This window comes from Neolamprologus brichardi, chromosome 17 (assembly GCF_056152115.1).
Source record: "Neolamprologus brichardi isolate AB-2024 chromosome 17, ASM5615211v1, whole genome shotgun sequence".
In the NCBI taxonomy this organism is placed as follows: Eukaryota; Metazoa; Chordata; class Actinopteri; order Cichliformes; family Cichlidae; genus Neolamprologus; species Neolamprologus brichardi.
Genome location: NC_142120.1, coordinates 14,900,707 through 14,921,047, shown reverse-complemented (window position 1 = coordinate 14,921,047; position 20,341 = coordinate 14,900,707). Strand labels below are relative to the sequence as shown.

The 20,341-nt window shown below is 40.8% G+C and overlaps 1 protein-coding gene across 9 annotated transcripts in view; it reads left to right on the top strand.

Annotated features, from left to right (window-relative positions):
• Positions 1–20,341, top strand: part of magi2a (membrane associated guanylate kinase, WW and PDZ domain containing 2a) — a 250,826-nt gene extending 230,485 nt beyond the window's left edge. For 5 of the 9 annotated variants that reach the window (XM_087830424.1, XM_087830423.1, XM_087830421.1 and 2 more), the window contains 7 exons: positions 2,329–2,586; positions 3,076–3,261; positions 4,337–4,550; positions 5,268–5,493; positions 6,816–6,968; positions 11,099–11,237; positions 14,511–20,341. In XM_087830424.1, coding sequence (XP_087686550.1) covers positions 2,329–2,586; positions 3,076–3,261; positions 4,337–4,550; positions 5,268–5,493; positions 6,816–6,968; positions 11,099–11,237; positions 14,511–15,232 — 1,898 coding nt within the window. In that variant the 3' untranslated portion in view covers positions 15,233–20,341. Of the gene's footprint in view, positions 1–2,328; positions 2,587–3,075; positions 3,262–4,336; positions 4,551–5,267; positions 5,494–6,815; positions 6,969–11,098; positions 11,238–11,523; positions 11,635–14,510 lie in introns of all 9 variants that reach the window. The other 4 variants (XM_087830429.1, XM_087830426.1, XM_087830427.1 and 1 more) reach the window with 3 other exon arrangements.

Below are 20,341 nucleotides of genomic sequence, written 5' to 3'. Positions count from 1 at the left end.
TACAGTTTAAATCCTGAACTGTTTAACTACAGAAGAGCGCAGCCCCGCTTACTAGTGAACTATGAAAACAACACTGGGTTCAATCAGTCAGTGTGCCAGAATGCATATGCACACTTTTGTCAGTGTATGCTAGAGGTGCTAGAAGCTACTTTAGCTGTGGTCGGATTGACATAAGGCAGCATTTTAATGATGTGTTTTACCACACTGTGACTGTTCTTTGCTTTTCCTGTTTTGAATTGCTGTCTTATGTTCGCTTCTTGATTCTTCACAGGGATGAGGTTTAGTTCCAGCTTAGGGGTAGATGAAAAACACTTTGCTGGCAAAACTGTGTAGATTTTCCACATGCAAAATGATCTTTGGATTCTATGAAAGTAACTCTGTATCCTGCTGATTTTTTTTTCTAGTTAGGAATCTTTAGTTTCTTTGAAGGTGACTTTTATGCTTTCACTTATTTTATGTCACTTGAACATTTCAAAACTGTGGATGATCATATTAAAGTTGGCCAAAGTTTCAAAAAATACTAGTAAATTATTTGAGGGTTTATATAGGATGTGACGGGGGGATCCTGTGAATCAAGCAAAGCTACTCTAGTATAGTACAAAAGCAATATAGAGATGGCCATTTCTGTATTGTACATGAAAAAATGTAACAGTGACACTACTTCAAAGTGTCACAACTCTGAAAAAAACACTGCTTTACCACTGGAGTGTGAGTAGAAGAATTAAGGAAGCAGGAAACAAAGCATTAAACTATTCCAGGAGCTCCCTGGAATCCACCTGGGAATTTCTATGATCCTCCCAACAGCATCTCATGGAAATATATGTAGAGATCGCTCATGCCTCCAGCCTTGTTGCTATGCGCACACCTGGTTACAAAACCTGTAAGGTGCACCAGCTGTTGTAACATCATTTTTGGGATGAGATGCCGTTCTCAAGAGCAGTAGTAGCGAGCATGAACTGCACTGATAGAAGGTAACAAGAGTTTTAAAGGTCCTTTAATTCATTTAAGAACTTAATATTGTATTATTCAGCGCACCACAGTAATTTGACACCCGGAGTCACCTGCAGGTTAAGCAAATAAATGATTTCACAGTTAAGGATCAAATTACTGGAGAAAAAAAATAGTTTTGTTCTTACTGTGTTTCAGAAGTCTAAATTGTAAGCTGCTAACTGCTACACTTTTCTGATGGTTTACTTAAAATAGCAATGTGAGGGCTAGAGGGTTACATCATCAAAAAAAAAAAAAATCCTCACACGAAAAAAGCTGCCATCTTATTTGAATGCTGCGACACAGCAGGGTTGCCGTTGTAGGGGTCCTGAAAAAAACTCCATCTCAGCTGGCTGCAACAGTAAAATGCTCATTGTGCACTTTTGTATTATGAAGCAATGATGTATTTTTGATATGTTTTAGCTTGTGGCCTTCATTTGGATCATTAATGAATACATTGTAAGTGTTAATAGGGTTTGTAAGTCCTTTCCTCTCCCATTAGGCTCCTTAAGGTCTCCGATGTCTTAAAATATCTTAAATAAACATTTACATATATATAGCTATAAAAGTCTTGACCCACCACTAATTTCAGTGTTTTGCTGGGAAGTGGGAAACAAATGAAAATACAGTATATTAAGCAAAAATAGCCCATCCATCCATCCAGCTATCATCGGGGTAGAGGCAGGGTACACCCTGGACAGGTCGCCAGTCTGTCGCAGAGGCAAAACAGAGTTTTTATAATTCTAATGAGCTTGAAAGTCATGTTTGAAATAAAGATATGACCACCTTTATTCTTTAGCACCTCCTGTAAGCCTTGGAATTCCTTTAAGTAGACTTCAGGAATAGCTCTCCATGCTCCTTGAAGGACATCCAAAGCTCTTCTTTGGATGTTGTCTTTACTTTGTTCTGTTCTCTGTCAAGATGATCCCACACTGCGTCCTCTTCTGTCTCCGTAGAGGTCTGTCCATGACTGATAGTTTCACCTTGTGGATGGTTTAAAGCTGACAATACTTTTCGTTGTTCGTAATTTTATCAATTTTGACAAAGATTTCCTAACAGGTTTTTCTTCTTTGTTCAGGAGGTGACTTTCAGATCCTTTTCATCTGCTTTAGATAGTTTTTTTTCTTTTGTCCTCCAATTGTGCAGTTCACTCAACCTTTAAGAATTCACTTCACACCAAGCTGAGATGTGTCAGGTTTAGGGCTAACAGCTCTTTAAGAGTCACCTTGTTGGTGCAAACATACAATTTTATGCCTTTTCACATTAATCCGCACATTTGGGAAGGGTTCTCAAACTCAGCTACATACCTCTGTTCTGATTCCTCTCTGCGTCGCCCTACAGGCGAGTCTTGTCCAGAAAACGGCCGCAGCCCAGGTTCTGTCTCCACGCAGCACAGCTCTCCACGCAGTGACTTCACGTATGGCAACAGCACCAGCACACCCCAGGCTCCCAACGCTGGCATGGGCAACACCGGTGCTACTTCAGACGGGACCTCGAACACACAACCAAGCGATGTCATAATCAGCCGAAAGGAGAGCGAGGGTTTCGGCTTCGTCATCATCAGCTCGCTCAACCGGCCTGAGGCGGCCACAACTAACAGTGAGTCCAGTGATTATTAAAGAGTCAAGTAGGTGCTTAAGCATCATCAGTCATTCTCTGCTTAGCATAACAACTGCTTCGAGTGCTAAACATTGAGGCAAAGCTCATAGATGCTTGTAAATAACCAGGTAGTCTCTTTATAGTGTGAAGAAAACTTATTGGTTAGGGTAGGCAAGGTCACGGCTTGGTAAAAAGTGAAGCGCCTCTCATTCTAGCTCCTCAATTATACATGCCCTCCCACAGCACGTCAGTCACACACATATCTGGCGCACTGCTCTGAGCATCAGTGCATCGCCCACACACACATGAAGAAAAACTGGATGCCTTACGTAAGCCTGAGGTGAATAGCAAAATGAGAGAGGCAGAGACACGTTCAGTCAGTCAGTCAGTCAGGCAGTGAGTGGTGCTGTGAGCACAGACTAGCGTAATCCTCCAATCTGCTGCCGAGCGCGTCTTTACCCGCTGTTGCGTGTGTGAATGCTCCAACAGCTGTGCCCCACAAAATTGGCCGCATCATCGAGGGCAGCCCGGCAGACCGCTGCGGGAAGCTGAAGGTGGGAGACAGGATACTGGCGGTGAACAACCAGTCCATCGTCAACATGCCGCACGCTGACATCGTTAAGCTGATCAAAGATGCAGGCCTTAGTGTCACCCTGAGGATCATACCACAGGAAGGTGAGACATGGACACACACGCACACAAAACACCTGCTGACGGTGATTCATGACAGATATTGAATTAGCTTTGTTAAATGAAAGCTGCAAAGCTTTGTGTCACATTCACAAGCCAGTCACACTCTGTTTTTATGACACCTCTGCATGCAGATGCTTGGAACAGAAGTGCACGTCTCTAACAATAACACTAACACAGAACACACTCCGGCTGTGTCACTGAGAAATGTGTTCCCTTCTCCCATTTACCAAGTGATTCTTTTCATTTGTTGCTTTTGAGAAAGATTTCAATTCAACAAGAGACTCTTAACTACTCACAATAAACTTGAATCACAGCAACCAAGGCTGCCGAGAAAGGATTTTCTTTTTGCATCACTTCCCACTGACATTTGTATTCCCATTATTTTGAGATACACTGGAGATACCTGTAGATTTTTGACCACTGTTAGTGGGCCCAATAAGGGTTCCACATTACAATGAGGAGTAAGCGAGACTCACTGATGATCAAAACTGGAAAAAAACACACACTTTCACCAAATGATTACACAATAGACTTTGATAAAGCTGCAGTTGTGTTGCTAGATAGATTTAAACCCATTGTACTTCTCCACTGCTGGCTAATCACAGCAAGAAGCAGCTGAGGATATTGTGTAGCCATAGAAATTGCCAACCCTGGCAGTAGTTGTGTTTTGTTTAAAATAGAAAATAAAGGTCTACTTATCAATATTTTTTATTAAGAATTATTCAAATCAAGAACACTTTCACCACCACCCAGCTTTAATCGGCCACTTGATCTTTTTTCAGGCCATTGTTTCATTTCTGTCACAGTAAATAAAGTGAAGACTCAAATATGCCCTTAGGCATGTGGTGAAAACCTAAACAGGAATCTCCTTTTCTGCTCAGATTTAGCAGTTGAAAAGAAATAAATAGCGCCGTTACTCCAGCAGATCAACTTTATCAGAGGACAATAGGTTTGCTGTGCTGCCCTCAAGTGGCCAAGACAATCAAGTTATAGTGACAAAACAGCCTTAGCTGATACCTTATGGTTTGATTTTCTTACATCACATTCTGTTTTTCAGAGGTGAGCAATCCTCCATCAGCCCCCAGCTCGGAGAAGCAGAGCCCCATGGCTCACCAGCACAGCCCTAAGGCCCAGCTAAACACTGCAGCCTCCCTGTCTAACCAAGTGACAGAACCGAGCCCCTCTGCCAGCCAGCCCAACCCCATGCCCCACCAGAGCCCTGTGACACAGCTTCCTGCCCCGACACCTCAGACCTACACCCACGAGAGCAGGTAAGAGTCGGTTTACAAGCAGCTGCCTTGATTTTTTTTTTTTATGACGCAGTGAAGCATTTGTTATAGACTAGCTCTTTATCTGCCTCTGGGGTGAAACACCGTTCCTCTGGGAATAAAGGTACCCTGAGCAAGTCAGATATCTCCTTTCTCTTTCTCTTCACCTTGCGCTCGAGCCTCTCTCTTCTCCCCTTTTCAGTTTCTTTTTCCAGCTTCATCTTTGTCTCTCTTATTGTCCCTTCTCTTTGTTCATCTCTCACGCTCGCTCACTGTTTTGTTGTATAACATCACTTAACTCTTATGGAGCGCTAAATTATTTACATAAATTGCTTCTTTATCGAGATGTGTTGAATATTTTACCAAGAACTACAGGGGTCCCAAAATTTACAGCCTCATTTCCTTTCCCTCTGCTTTACACAGTATTCAGATATCTTTGCACTCATCAGCGTGAGAGAGAGTTTGTTTTTATTATAAACATTTTATGTGATGTTTAATTTCCTCACTTATGTTGTGTTTAATGGTTGTCATTTCAAAACTAAAACAAGCCATTTCTGTCAGCGCCGGACGACCCAGCAGTTTGTTAGAGATGGGGTTTCTTTTTTTGTTTGCTAAGCACGCTGAAAGATAACACGAGTAATGTTCCATGTCCAAAGGTGGTGATGACAGCTGTAGGAATCCCCCCTGGAAGTTCCTCCTTCATTCTCATTGGTCTGTTAGTTACAGGTCTGAGGTGAAGGCAAGGCAAGATGTTAAACCAGACATCCGACAGCCACCATTCACAGACTACCGACAGCCGCCGGTGGACTACCGGCACCCTCCTGTGGCAGACTATCGGCAGCCGCCCACGTTGGATTACAGACACCCGCCTCTGCTGGACTATCGACAGCTAGCCACAGATGCTAGACAATTTGCCATCCCAGAGTACCGAATGCCACCAGTTCAAGTAAGGAAGGACTTTGCCTTGAGGATGAGAGTGACTCATCCATCAACAGACTCTTTTCTGAAGGTCCAATCATACAGGATTGTCAATACGAACATTGATATTTGAAATCTAGGACATAATCATATCATATCAGTCCCCTACAGCTCTACGGAGCCTTTTTAGTATCTGTTAACTCTTTTTCTTTAAATTTTATCTCTGCTATCTGTGCACAAATCCAATTAAGAGCCAGACATGAGTTGGTGAAAACCTAAAACTGAGCACAGCGTTGGTTCAGGCAGGTCACAAAGTTGAGCTCAGCCTGCAATCCTGCATGATCAGCTGATGACAGCTGAGCTCAGTGCCAGCTTACAGGAGCTAATGGCTCAGCTGGTACCCTTCTACACATCCAACTGACAAATCTTATGCCTGCCTACAGATGCAAGTCATTTTGCAGCACACTTACAACACAGCTCCTACTTTTCATGCTGCATATCGGTTCTCTGTGCTCCGTTATGTATGGACTGTCTTCCTGCTGCTGTTTGCACTAATACAAACTCCTCCATAGAAGGGAAATGGGCTCCCAGCACAGAGCTGTACCACCACTTATAAATTATTGCAGGTGTAAAGAAACCTTCCTTCTCCTTACTGAGCAGATTAAAGGAGAGCGATAAATGGACTTAAAGTTGTATGGTGGCCATAAATATGACAAAAAATTGCCAATATTTCACCAATGATATTTTGGATGTGTAAATAAGAAACTACTTCCTAAGAAGTAAACTTAAAATTTGAGCTGTATATCAACCTTGTGTTCACAGCTCAGCTGCCAGTGGCCAATAAATGTATAAATACTTCTAAATTTGGTTGGTGATCAGGGACATGTGGGTATTTGCTGAGAGGAACATTTTAAAGTTATAAATTTAGGGTCTAAAATAATGTTTTAGGGCTGACATGGTAAGAAAGCTGTTACGTGGCACTGAATTACCTCAAACAAATTTTTAATTGCACAGTCTCTTGTACAATAATGTAGTAAAATATATTTCCAGAGAGATTGTTTTGCTATTTTATTCTAAGCTTATTTCTAGATATTTTGAGTTTTTGTATAAATTATAAAACCTTTGTTTTTCTATTTAAAGCTGGTTTTGTCTGTCAAAGTAAATGCCGTGTTATTTCTCAAAACCTCATGTATTGAAACTAAAGTTTTGGACTTATTAGCACCTCCCCCATTGCTTTTGCTCCATTCTCCTTCAAAAAATGTATTATTGGAGACAATTTTCTGCAATCATCGTCTGTTTTGTGCTCGAGTACGACTGCATCTGATCATGCGTGATCTCTGCTTGTCTCAGCTTACACAGGACTTCGACTTCTTCACAGTGGAGCTGGAGAAGAGCGTGAAGGGCTTCGGTTTTAGCATCCGTGGAGGGCGGGAGTACAAAATGGACCTCTTTGTCCTACGACTCGCAGAGGACGGACCGGCCATTCGCAACGGGAGGATGAGGGTAGGGTTTGATGACATCATTTCCTTTAAGAAAGCGATTACCCCGTCGTTAAAAGTTAAGCTGCTTTCAATCTTTGCTGCATTACATGGTGTTGTCTGTAATTGTCTGATGTTATCAATGCAGCAACTGCAACTTTTTTTTGTGCCAGCTAAGAAATAATCTGTCAAAATAACTTATGAGATGGTTTGTCCTTCTGATGCTGATCGCAAGTTTGCCTCCTCCCAAATTCCCAGAACCTTATGTTTAGCATCAGGTGATATTCAGCAGGTTAAAGACAGATTTAATCATTTAATGGGGCCATCATGATGTCATGTGTTTGATGGTCTCCACAGCTACACAGTTATCCTTTTAGTTGGAAAAAACAAAGAAACACACATTTTCTGAATTACATATATATGTAATAACAATAAATCCAGTGGAAATGAAAATAAAACCCTTCCACTTCCCCAGCAGCTTTTCTGTCTTTGACGTTTCCCTCAGTCCTGTTTTCTTTTTCTTGCATGTCCTCCGATTTTTACGTCTGCGGCTGATAGCCTCAGTATGCACTACAGTGCTTATCTGTAATGAACCTGTCAAAGATAATGGTGTAAAATGCCCCTGAGGGAGATATTACTTTTCCTTTTCTGTGTTGTAATCGTTGTAGTCCAGTGGCTCCAGACGGACGTGGAAAAGGAAGTAGGAATACTTGTGGAGCTTTACTTAAAATCAGTAAACAAACTGCTGTGAAGTAGTGATAGTTTCTTTTTTAAGTATTTAGTAATAAACAAAGAAAGTGAGAAAGAAAAAGTCAAACTGATTACCAGTAAAGTTTCTGGACATAAAAAAACTCCTATGACAGGTTTCATGTTGTACCAATTAACTGATGTAGCAGTCTACTACAGTAATTTACATTTTAAGTTGGAAAGAGCTGCATTCAGTTCTCATTAAACATGGAAGTAACTAACACATTAGTTTAGAGTGCTTTGTTGAAGCCTCAAGTTGAGCATTTTGAAGTAGATGTGGACGAGTGACGTGTGGATCTGACAAACAAAAAAAAGGACAAGTTCACATGAATAACTGTGTGTCAGTGAGAAGGTAGGCGCGCCCTAAAGCAAACCCTGGTTTGATTGATTTTTTTGACTCTAACTGGAGCCACGCTTTGCACAATTAAATCTATTTATTAAATACTCGAAACAAAAACAATACCATGTTCAAAGTCATTTAAATCCCCTTTCTTGCCCATTCTGATGACCATTCAAGCAGGTTGCCTTGATCGTGTCTGCATACTTCAATACACTGAGTCGGTGCCATGTGATTGGCTGATTGGATATTTCGGTTAAAAAGCAGTTGAACAGGTGTACATAATAAACTGGTTAGTTTCAGTTGTTACCAAATAAAGAAAAATATAAAATGTACAAAACGGAAGTTTTACAAACACGTGGGCACCTATGTGGTCACCCTCTCGGGTTAATTCTGAACTGTAAAGTTTTCTTTTGTGTCCAAATGACATGTACTGTGTAAAATAAGTAAATAAAGCCAATGCCTCAGGATTTTACTTAAGTAGACGCATGTATGCGCTTCAAAATTGTCACCGCTGATTGATCAAACAGTGTAAGCCGTGTGATCCCTCCTCCAGCAATCCACGATCCACACCGCTGCATGCGGCGAGGAATCAATCTGCATTTAACTTGAGCAAATGCGAGACAGTAGTTAAAAAGCATGGCTGTCACTGTGGATTTGAGTGGCGCTTTAACACATACTCAGGTGTGGAAACCAAAAAGCCCACATGCTCTGTGACTCCCTGCAGTCACTCTGACATTTTGAGTTTGAGCCAAGTAGTTTCTACTCAACAGGCTCTTGCAAGCAAAATAATCAGCAACAAGGAGCGCTTACAATTTCTAACAGGTTTGTTTTTTTTAGGTTAAATGTCACTGTAGGTGCTGTTAAGAAAATTGTATGAAGTGATTGATTTTTACAGATAATCATTCAGCACATTTAATTACTTCTCCGAGCTTCGCTCCCATCTCGTGCTTTTTGAGCTCACGTGCTGTCCATTCAGCTTTCTTTCCTTCTTTATTAAAGATGAAAATGGAGATCACTCTCTGCTGCTGTTAGAGGCCGAGGATTAATGAGAACAGTCTTGGCTTCCACCTCTTCAGACCACTGTAATGACACGTAATGACTCCCCATCTCTTGACTCTAGTCCACTCCTAACTTTAAAATTACCCTCCTACCATTACTGGGAGACTTCTCCATTTGTTAGTGTAATTGGCTCAGCACGTTTTGTCCTGTTCCTCATGATTTCTCCCATTAGTGAACCTCAGGGCCCTCACATGAAGGGCTTTGAAGTGTTTCATATTTGAGCCATCCTCACATACACCAGGGAGTGGTCACATAAAGAAGGGATAGGCCTGGGAATATTGACTTTCGTTTTTAGCTGAGCTGCTGCTGTTATGATTGTTTTATACACTTAACAACCAGTGTATTATGTATTCCTCTTCAACTGCTTATTAACACCTCATTAACACAGATATCTAAACAACCAATCAGATGGCAGCAGCCCAATGCATTTAGTTATATAGACATGATCAAAACAAGTCTAAAACAACCTTGGTTCTAGCTCCTGCTGGTGGTGGTGGTGGTGTAATGACCACAGTGTCCCCAGCAGTAACCAGATAACACACCATGTCACAAAGCTCAAATCATCTCAAACTGGTTTCTTGAATATGAAACTGTACTCAAATGGCCTCCACAGGCACCAGATCTCAAGCGACTATAGCACATTTGGATGTAGTGGAACGGGAAAGTCACATAATGGATGTGCATTCAACAAACCTGCAGCAGCTGTGTGATACAGCTGTCTTAATAAGGATCAAAATCTGTGGAGAATGTTTCCAGTACCTTAAAACAGCTCTGAAGGCAAAAGTTCAGAAATCCAATCCAGTACTATTAAGGCGTAACTAATAAAGGGGCCAGTGATTGTAGATCTGTATTAATCCTTATAAACGCACAAGGAAACATTTCATACAAATAGCAAGGGTCATCTAATCATTTAGATTTATCTGCTCCATTCCTACTGCTTTGTTTTGGATTGATTGAGGGCAGTTTGGTTTTCCCTTCAGTGGTCAATGAGCTTTATTGATAGTCCGTCTAATCGATGCACACAGCTTCAGACTTCTTCCAGTGGTTGCTGTATTTGGCTGTTCTGAACACAGCCAGTAAAGTATTTATCGATCACAGAACAAAGCTGCCCTAAGTTCATGGCTTCTTTCATTCAAACAGAAGCATGTTGACAGTTTCTAGACTGCGTTTGATTTATTCAATTATATTATAGGTGTAGTTGTTACCTTTGTGAGGCCTATGTCTTCTTCGTCTATTAGAAGTAGCCTAACACTACACTGTTTGATGACTGTAACTAATTTAATGTTCTATGTAATTTTGTTACATTGGTACAATGCAAAATGGTTAATTTAATGGAATCTGATCAAATCAGATTTACTTCACTGATATACATTTAGTTTATACAAAGCATATTTTTCAATGACAAATCATTTCAATGAATGCCTTTGATTTTATATGTTTCGGTTGCATTTTACTCCAAATTACTGCTTCATGTTTATTGATGTTGAAGAGTCATTTGAATGTCATGAAGAAAAATTAAATGACTTGTAAAAAATTGGAAGAAGACAAAAAAGGGCATGATCTGAAAGCAAGGATGGAAAATAAATGTTGTGTATGAATGTTCTGGTCTGTTGTACAGCAAAGATGATGCAAACAATTTAATAACAAGAGACCAAGCAACCCCAAAAGTAGGAAAATAGGGCTATATATCAGACTTGCTTTTTGGTGGCTCACAGTTACATCCGTGATGTGTCATGTGTGTATCCCTAAAATGTCACTAATCAAATAAAGGCAAAAATGCCTAAAAGCACTATTTAAAAAACATCCATACGTTTAATCTAAAGCAAACAAACCCCAGTCTACAATCCAGAAAGATTTTGCTTAGCTTTGGTTTAGATTTAGTATGTGACCAAAAGCTGCAAGCATATTGTTATACCTAAAATGTCTTATTGATTTGACCTTGCAAGGAAAGTACAAACAGACTTCTCAGCTTCTTTCTTTGTTTTCTTTGCAAACTTCCTGACATCCAGGTTGGGGACCAGATCATTGAGATCAATGGAGAGAGCACTCGGGACATGACCCATGCTAGGGCTATCGAGCTCATCAAGTCTGGGGGCAGGCGGGTTCGTCTCCTCCTAAAGAGGGGTACAGGGCAGGTCCCAGAGTACGGTAAGGTTCTAAACTTTAAATTATTTGTCTCTCAGATCATTTCTTTCTTAACACGTAGTATTTTTTTCACTGTTAATCTAGTATCACATCAACTCTGAGTAATATTAATCTGACATGCATTTTTATTCATATTGTATCTTCTGCCTCTGTAGCCGTCATCCTTTTGTATTTAATCTCTTAGTTCTGTATTTCACTGTTGCTGTAAACTAATTGTCTCTTCTGTCTTAACTAACACTAGTTTATCTTCTGTCCATTTCAGTGATCTATCACTAATTGATTGGTCTAGGTTGTTACTTCCCCTTCTATAGGAATGGTATCTTCCAGTCTCTCCATGTGCATGAAAAGTGACAAGCATGGCTCCCCCTATTTCTTCCTAACGGGCCACTCTAAAGACACGGTTTGTGACCATACGAATGTTTCTTTCTCTTCACTTAACCCTGGCTTTCTGTGCTTTGGTATTGTGCATTGTTTTCACATCAAAACTTGTTTTATAACTTTGAAAAGCCCCAAACTCTTGAAGATTTTGCTTTTCTTTTCTTTCTTTCTTTTTTTTGCTCCAGGAGTAATCAACAAAAATCACACCAAGCTGCAGGAGGTTCTAAAATTAGTGAACATAACTCTGTTCCCGACTGAAAGATAAATCAGCCACCAACAGCTACCTACGGGCTCAAAAATAAAGCTATATGAGCGTGCAGACTGAGCCAGCCAGGGGAAACGAACGTGAAATATTACAGCAGATTATTTACCCAGTAAAGTTTCAGCGCAGCATGAATTGAGCCTGGAAGGGGACATTTATTTGTATGACACTGCGGGCAATAAAACTCCAATGCGTCACTCACTCCTGTGGCTTCTGCGTCAGCATGATGCTCACTTATCTGTTAACCCCCCTCTCTGTGAGGCTTATTCATCAACAACTGGCCTTGGTGGTCACCCCTGTCGCTCCCCCATGTCTGCCCTTCTCTGCTAGTCCCCTTCCAGCCCAGGTTTTAATCTCTCTGTGTGGAGAGCTTTTTTTACAACTTGCCTTGAGCTACAATCTTGAAATATGCACACAAGGAGTCCCGGTGTGGTCAGCCAGACAACACGGCACCCTATCTGTAGATAGCTACTGTTATCCGAGTTCCCCTGCAGCCTAGAAGCAACATTTTTTAACCCACATGGCCTAATCTGCGTGGGTTTGATTCAGCATTTAATCATTCCTAGTTTACAAGCACTTTATTTGCATACTGGAAGGTTATTCAAATCACGCGCAGTGATTAATTTGCCTATTTAAAGCATTAGCATACTAATGTTCAAAGGAGCGAGCTATTTTTGTTTCGGGTTGCTGTGAGATTTTTAAGGGTTATGCAAAATAAAGCACCAAAAATCAAGAGTATAAACTGTGTGATGTAGCTGTGAGTATGAGCACAAATGTTATTTTGTGTTCATCTGCGTGGCGTTGAGATATGGAGTGCGCCCTTTCTAAGGGTGTGCGTTTATCAAATTTATCAAAACTTACACTTAAGCTTGCTACTTAGGTGGTCAAACCTATTTGCTACTTTTAGTAAAGGAACATGAAAGCAAACTATGTAAAAACTGTAAACCCTCACACTAACTGCTCAGCACTAAACTGTAGACCTCAGCATTATATTTTGCTTCCAAGGACCCAGATGTTTAAAGTGGTCTTGAGCAGTAGTTCTCCGCTTTCTAAAGGTCTTTTATCATTCATTTTCATTCCCGTCCTTTCGGGGGAATGTTTTATTTGTTTGTTTTGCCCTTAACACTGACTCATTCTAGCATTAAAAGGCATCTAACTCAAGGGATGAATCAGTGTTGTGTCTACACAGAACAGACTTTGTGAAGATCCAGTTTTAAATTGTAACTTTTGTTACTACCGGCCTGTCAGAAAAACATGATTTGTTGCGATTTCTTTAGCTAAATCGACCAAAACAAAAAGCCAAAATACCACAATTTCACAGGCATAGAACAGTATTACAAGGTTCAAAACTTGGCATATTTCTGCATGGTGTGCAGCGTATTCTTAAAAGATTTGAGGTCAAGTCAAGGACAAAAGAATAAATGGCACGCTTAAAAAACCGCATACAGTAGATGCACAGCATTTGAAATCATGTCCTTAAGAAAGAAGATAAAAGACCTGACACAGGACCTGACAGATGCATCTGTCCCTTCAGTTGATGGTCTTATGGAATTATAAAATTTGGGGGTTAAAATAATTGTTGACAAGTGTGGAAAATGCCACGAGAGGTATAGCAGTGAGTGTCTGCAGAAGTCATACATTGTAGGCTCTGTCATGTTTTTTTAAGTTGGTATTTTTGTATGTATTTGGTATTTCCCCATTGCATTCCTCCCCTATTTATTTCACCCCAAAATCTTTTGTAAACACAAAAAATGTGTGGAAGTGAAAGTACTGTCACTGAAAGTGTTTTTAAATACATTTATTAATTAATTATAGTTTTTGTGTATTGAGTCAGAGAAGTGATCTTTGGCAGTATCTGACCTCTATCTGATTCTGCTAAAAATAAGCTTTTATAATTTTAGATGATTTTGATCAGCCAGATCTAGGTATTTATTTTGTAATGTGCTAAAGTGACTCAGCTGAAATTTAGGGAGATTAAGTGATCCGACATCATAACCAGCATACTGTAGGTAAAACACTGTGAAGCTCCAGTTTGCTCAGAAATGACCTCCTGCTCGTCCTGCATTCAAAATGCTCCAGAGCTTCTTATAATTGGGCCTCATGGCGCCGGTGTAGCAAGCCTAGCCTCTGCCCCCTGCCTAGACCACTGAAAATGACTGATGGCCCAGGGACCAAGGCCCATCGGTGCGGAAACAGAAGCTAACAGTCCGTGAGAGTGGAGAGTTGTGGAGGAATGCACCACAGATTCACTGCGGAAGCTACACCAATACCGAGTTCCTCCAGCTTTAGAGAAAAAGAGAGAGGCACTCTGCCCCTATGGTTTTCATTCACACTAAAGCACCACCCTATTGGACACATCATCCATTTCATTAAACCTGTTTTCGATTTTCCGCCAACATTTTAGGTTGGCCAAGGCCTTTAAGAGAGTTATGGGAGGCAGATGGATGTTGTCTAAAAGTAGAGTTGCCCTGTGACACGTCTGAAAGTAGGTTATCGTCCTGTTCTGATATTTACCTCAGTGCTTCCAGCTTGTAGAATAGGCATGATTGCTGTAATGATTAGAGTTTATTTTATTTAATGTTTTTGGGTGAGTGGTGTTGTTATGTTGTTATTGACTGTATCCATATGCATTCCAGACAATGCCGCCCCATGGGATGGTCGCCCTTCAGCCTCCCCAAGCCTGTCGGAAATAGCCCCTCCCATCGAAAGCCTTTCCATGTCATCGCCTTCATCTCATCTAGCCCCAGCCCCCGACCTTCCTCATCTGCCACCTCAGGATGTCCATCGAGACCCGGTGGCACGAGACAGCAGGACGGAGCGTTCGAAGAGCCCCCAGAAAGCCGAGCTGCTAAACCCAGACCCAATCAGCCACGCAAGGAGAGCAGCTGCGACCAGTGGGAGCAGCAGAGCTAAGAAGGAGGGTGGCAGGTCCACCCACAAGGGCCTCAGGATGCAGCCAACTCCTGATGGGGAAGGGGGCAAGGACGGGCAGAGCGGAGAGCCTAAACCTTCCAGAAGCAACAGAGGAAGGTCCAAGGAGAGAAATACTAGGGACAATAGAGAGTCCGCTCACTCTCCTAGCAGCTCTAAGCTCCCACACATTAACGGGAACAGCAGGGAAGATATAGAGCGCTGGAGTGGAGCAAAGCAGGGGGAGCTGGAGCAGAGCAAGCCAAGGCCCAGGGAACTAGAAAGGGGCCAGGGAGAGAGCTGGCCTAGCCTACCCAACAAGAGCACCAGCAGCAGCAGCATCGCAGCGGGGAGGAAGGCCACAGTCTCTCCTGGACCTTGGAAGATCCCTGGATCAGACAAGCTGCCCAGCACCCTGCGCACAGGCACGTCCACTCTGAGCAGATAACCCCGCAGCTTCAGCAGAAAACAGTGGCCACACTCATCTGAACTAAACCACCCCATCTGAATGAAAGTACCATTCTCACACCCTCCTGTGCTCCTGCATCCCCTCATCGACCTGTTCTCCCCTACAGTCAAAACCAAGAGCAGAGGGGCAGGGTGATCTGGACCACGTGTTTTTAAAGTTTTATTTATGGAACTGTATTTTAAATTATTTTGGAGAAACATATTTTACACCTACCACCTTAAGAACTGGAAAATCATCCAAGTTAACACACACACACAAAAGAAGAGCAAATAGAGTCTTTGTGTAGCGTGGTGGGAATCATTTGTGGATTAAATGAATTTTGAAGACCTCTATTTTGCTGAACTGAGGGGGGGGTGCAAACATGCAAATATAAACAACATAGCAGGAAGTAAATGTCGGATGGATTTTTTTTATATATATATCTACACAGTGGAGTCTATTTTATGAAAAGGAATGTTTAACGGATGTTTTTGAGGAGAGTGAATGGATCAAAGAGCGACCGCAGAAATGAAATCGACTCATCAGCAGAAACTTTGCCTTAACAGAGACTGTATTGGGCCTGAACCTGTCTTGAATAATCTATCAGATGATTATAGACATAGATATATTATAACGAATATGAATATGTGGGAACATTTTGTAAATAAGATCATCTTTAAGTGAACATATAGAAATTCTAGTCTACAAATAAATGAGCGAAGCAGCACGACATGCCCCAGATCTTTAGGTAGCTCCTTGTTCCTGCACACTCCTGTTCCGCACTGCGATCACAGGTCAGGGTCTCAGCAAGCCTGCTGCGATCGACTGCACGGCCTGTTTGAATCACTCGGGCTTCAGTGGGAGTGTCTCTTCAATCTATTTTCCTTTCTTCTGTGCTTAACGATCAAAGCAATCTGCGACAGCGGTGTCCTGTCGGACACTGAGAGAAGGAGCTTGCGTGATACCAACAAAGGGGCAGAGTGCCTTAGACTGAGGACAAAAGGTTCAACCGCGAAAATACTGCAGAGGGTTCAACAGAGGCTGCTATACAACACCCACTCTACAGATATAAATATAAACTGCATTTCTTTAGTGTGACACGGTGAAATATATAATTTATTTCACAAGCTTATGTATGAAAATGAGTCCATTAGCGGAGGTATCCACGGTCCCTTTTTATTTGTGGTTCATCTCGGGTCATGATGCTTTTCATTACTGATTTCTTAATGAGGTCTGACACCAGTAATTTCCATGAAGAATTGCTTATATGAGATTTTGTAATCAAATGTCGCCACATGGCAGACAGAGCTTTGCACCCTAAACCAAACCAAATTAATAAAATCTGATATTAATTCAGTAGAGAATCAATCTCACCTTCTCAGAAGCTCGCTTGCGTAACAATCTGCATCTCGGAGGAAGGACTGAATGCTCATGTGAACGTGACACTTTGTCAGCTGCTGAATTAAATTTATTTTAAGAGATTCTGTCTACACTGTGTGATATTGAGACATATATATCCATGCCAAAGCTCTTTTGAGGGTTCCTGTTTTGTTTTTTTTAAGCATTCCTGCCCAAGAATCTGACTGACTTTGAAGTCAACGCTTGTATTTCTATACATCAAGCTCGTAACTAGCTAAGCCCTGCCGCCTTTGGTAACTGCCACAGTTCCTGTCAAGCTTTCTATTCTTGCACAATGTTTGATAAAACGGTGACGCTAAGACTTCAAACGGCGCGTTCTTGATTACAGGCAGAGGTACTTGAAAGCAGCTTGACATTTAATGTCACAGGAGGGAAAGATTTTTAGGATGAAGACTGTCAGGTGAAGTTGGACAAAATGTCTCATCTGTCTCAGATAGCATTGCCTGAGGTTGCTGGAACATAAACTACACAAAAGTACAAAAGTTAAGCTGATACTAATAAAGAGCGTTGGGGAAACTTAATTGAATTAGTAATTTTACAAACCAAACCTGTAAAAAGACAGAAGAGGTAACCTAGTAACCTTTGCAGCGCAGAGTCTTATAAATGCACAGCGTGCAATGCTGCTCCTTTATGTTTGCTGACTGTCTCGGTTTTCATATAAGGTGCAATGATGAGTAAGAAAAGAATAAAATTTGATAAAAGTCAGTTCATTTTTTTTACACAGTATTAATATTACTAAAATGTTTCAAAAGAAAAAGCTACTGTATTGAGGTCAAATATGCATATGCTATATGTGTGTGTAAAAAGCTGTTTGCTAGCCTGTTAGCCACAACAGCTAAGTCATAATACCAGTATGTCAGTGTTATGTTCAGATAGCTGCACACTCATAAAGTGGCCAGAAAAAAATGTAATGGAGTCTAAAAATAAGCAACGGTAGCTGGTATTCAGTAGATTACAGTAAAAAAAAGCTAAAAAGAAGTCCCCTCTTTCCTTTTGACAATAAAAACATCTTGGTTTATTTCCAGACTGCAATAAATTCCCGTTTTAAATTGTGCATGCATAAAAGTGTCATCCACACTTTTATAGTCTGGAGAGGTGTTAAGTGTGGGTCTTGAATGTGAGCCTAGTGCGCAGCCAAAGCCGTCGCTGTTTATAACAATCAACAGTTTTATTTTTCATTGTAAGTTATAACTAAAGTAGGACTAACGTTAATCCTAATTTTGAGTTAATAAGTTAATAAAACCTCAAGATACCTCCATCAAAATATTTAGAAAAGACCTTTGAATTAAAAACTCCGTAATACTAAATGAAACAGAAAAGCCCTACAAAATAACCAAAATCCCTGTGATGAACCCACAGACTGTGACAGAAAAATGGGTGGGACTATTTCATTGCATTTATGGAACATTTATTTGTAGTTTCTGTAGTGAAAAACCCAAATATATGGCAAAATAATAATTGGATTACATGAATCACTGCATCCAAACATATGAAGTTCAACTGCCAGCAAGCTATAATAATAAAATAATGTTAAAAAATACTAATTTAGTTACATGTAGTTCTCTGTTCCCCAACACTGTAAGTCACCTTGCAAAGGATTACAGATAAAGCATTGATTTCTTTTGCTATTGTTTTTAGTTTTGAGGCTAAATAACTGCGCAGAGATATCACCCACCCTTAAACGTGCCAAACAGTAAGCACACCACACAGACAAGCGCATGAATCCAAAGCTTGACAGGACTGCAGTGCATTCTTTGAGTCACTAAAATGGGACTGAATGGCTGTTGTATGGGAGGAATCTAGCAAACGGTTAATTTTGAGTATTTTTCTCTGAATGAGAATCAGAGAGCCTAAGAAAAAAAACAAAAAACCTCCTTTCCTTCTTCTGCTGAGGGACATACTGATAGTGTTTGAGTGAGCAGAGGGACACAAGTCATTATGTTTGCCGTTGTAATCCGTAATTACACACGCACTAAGCAGACTGACTTAAAAACACAATCCAACACAGAGGGTTTGAAATGGGAGGAATGGAGGAATCACCAGCCGGGAGCAAACAATTGAGCGTTTCAGTCACTTGTAAAATGCCTCAGTTACACGCCGTCACATCACACCCATTTAGTTGGACTGCTCCTTTATTTTGTGACTTCAGATTTGAGCAGAAGCAGGGAAACGTGTGTCTTTTTTTGCTCTGCCTTTGCACAAATCACTGCTTTCCACATCTGAGCTGTCTCCATCGAGTCAAACTGTAAGTAGTTTTCTAGGGAAATTTAAAAAGAAAAAAAACCTAGGGGTGTGTTAAAGTGTGTGTTTGAGAACAACAAAGACACGCTTTCGCACCACAATATAAACCCCGACAACCTGAGCGGCTCGGTATCACTGTGTAGTGTAATAGCAGTGTGTAGACCCTGAACAAATATCTCTATAAATATGACTCGGTGTACTATTGATGGTCACAAAGACTGTAAGTGGAGCAACTATTTTTATGAAATGCAACACTATGAATATATTAACTTTTGCAAAAATCTTGTTTACCTGTATGATATTCTGAAACGCTGTCAAAATAAACAAAACTCTTGACACAAGATGGGAAATTTCTTAGGATGTGCCGCTGTGTGAGTCCTTGTGGATGTATGGATGCTGGTTTTGTTTGCTCTGTTATGGCTGCAGAGGTTGCCAAATGCAAGATTTGATTAATCAACAAATAACTTTCATATGTAAAATATTTTTAAAAATTGCCCAAAAAGGAGATAATGCATAAACCAAACCACTAAATAAAGGATAAAGTAGATATGAAGAGTATAAGAGATTCCGCTTTGCCTTAATTCTTAATGGCATGAATTCAACAAGGTGCTGAAAAGGTTCCTCAGAGATTTTGGTCCATGTTGACATGAAAGCATCACACAGTTGAATCTCCTGTTGCATCACATCCCAAAGGTGCCCTATCAGATTCACATCTGGTAACTATACAGGCAATTTGAGTACAATGAACTCATCACGTCATGTTCAAGAAACCATCCTCTGCACCATTACGTCAGTACTGCCAGCCTGAACAGCTGATACAAGCCAAGATGTTTTCCCTGTTTTTGTGTTGTTTACCCAAAATTCTCATCCTTCATCCAAATGTACCGTCTGAAATTCAAACCTGGATCAGGAAAGATTTTTCCAATCTTGCCAATTGTAGCTTGATTTCTTGTTCACCTGGTGTGATCTTCTGCTGTGGTATCCAATCTGCTTCGAGGCTCAATGTACCTTTGCTGTAATGAGTGGTTATGTGAGCTGAACTTTAGCAGGTCATCTTGACCACGTCTGCAGGACTAAATGAACTGATTTATTGCCATGTGACTGGTTGAATAGATGTTGTTAATGATCACCTGAACTTACTACTAAATACACAGTGCTGAGCCCATCAGTTTACCAGAACACAAGTTCGCATGTGGAAATGTTCTTTAAAAAAAAGAAGCTACATTTTCAATGAAAAAGCTGCAGTTAGTGAATTTAAAGTAAACTATTTGAGTCTGCCCTGGTCTAAATCAGCTGACTAAGTGATTTATTACATCGAGTTCCAACTCAAACTGTAAATATAAAACAGCAGTTACTACCTTCACAGCTCTATCTGATACACATTAAAATTGTAACTTTACAGTCTGCTATAAACCATGTATTCATTGTTTGTGTATCATTCATAAATTA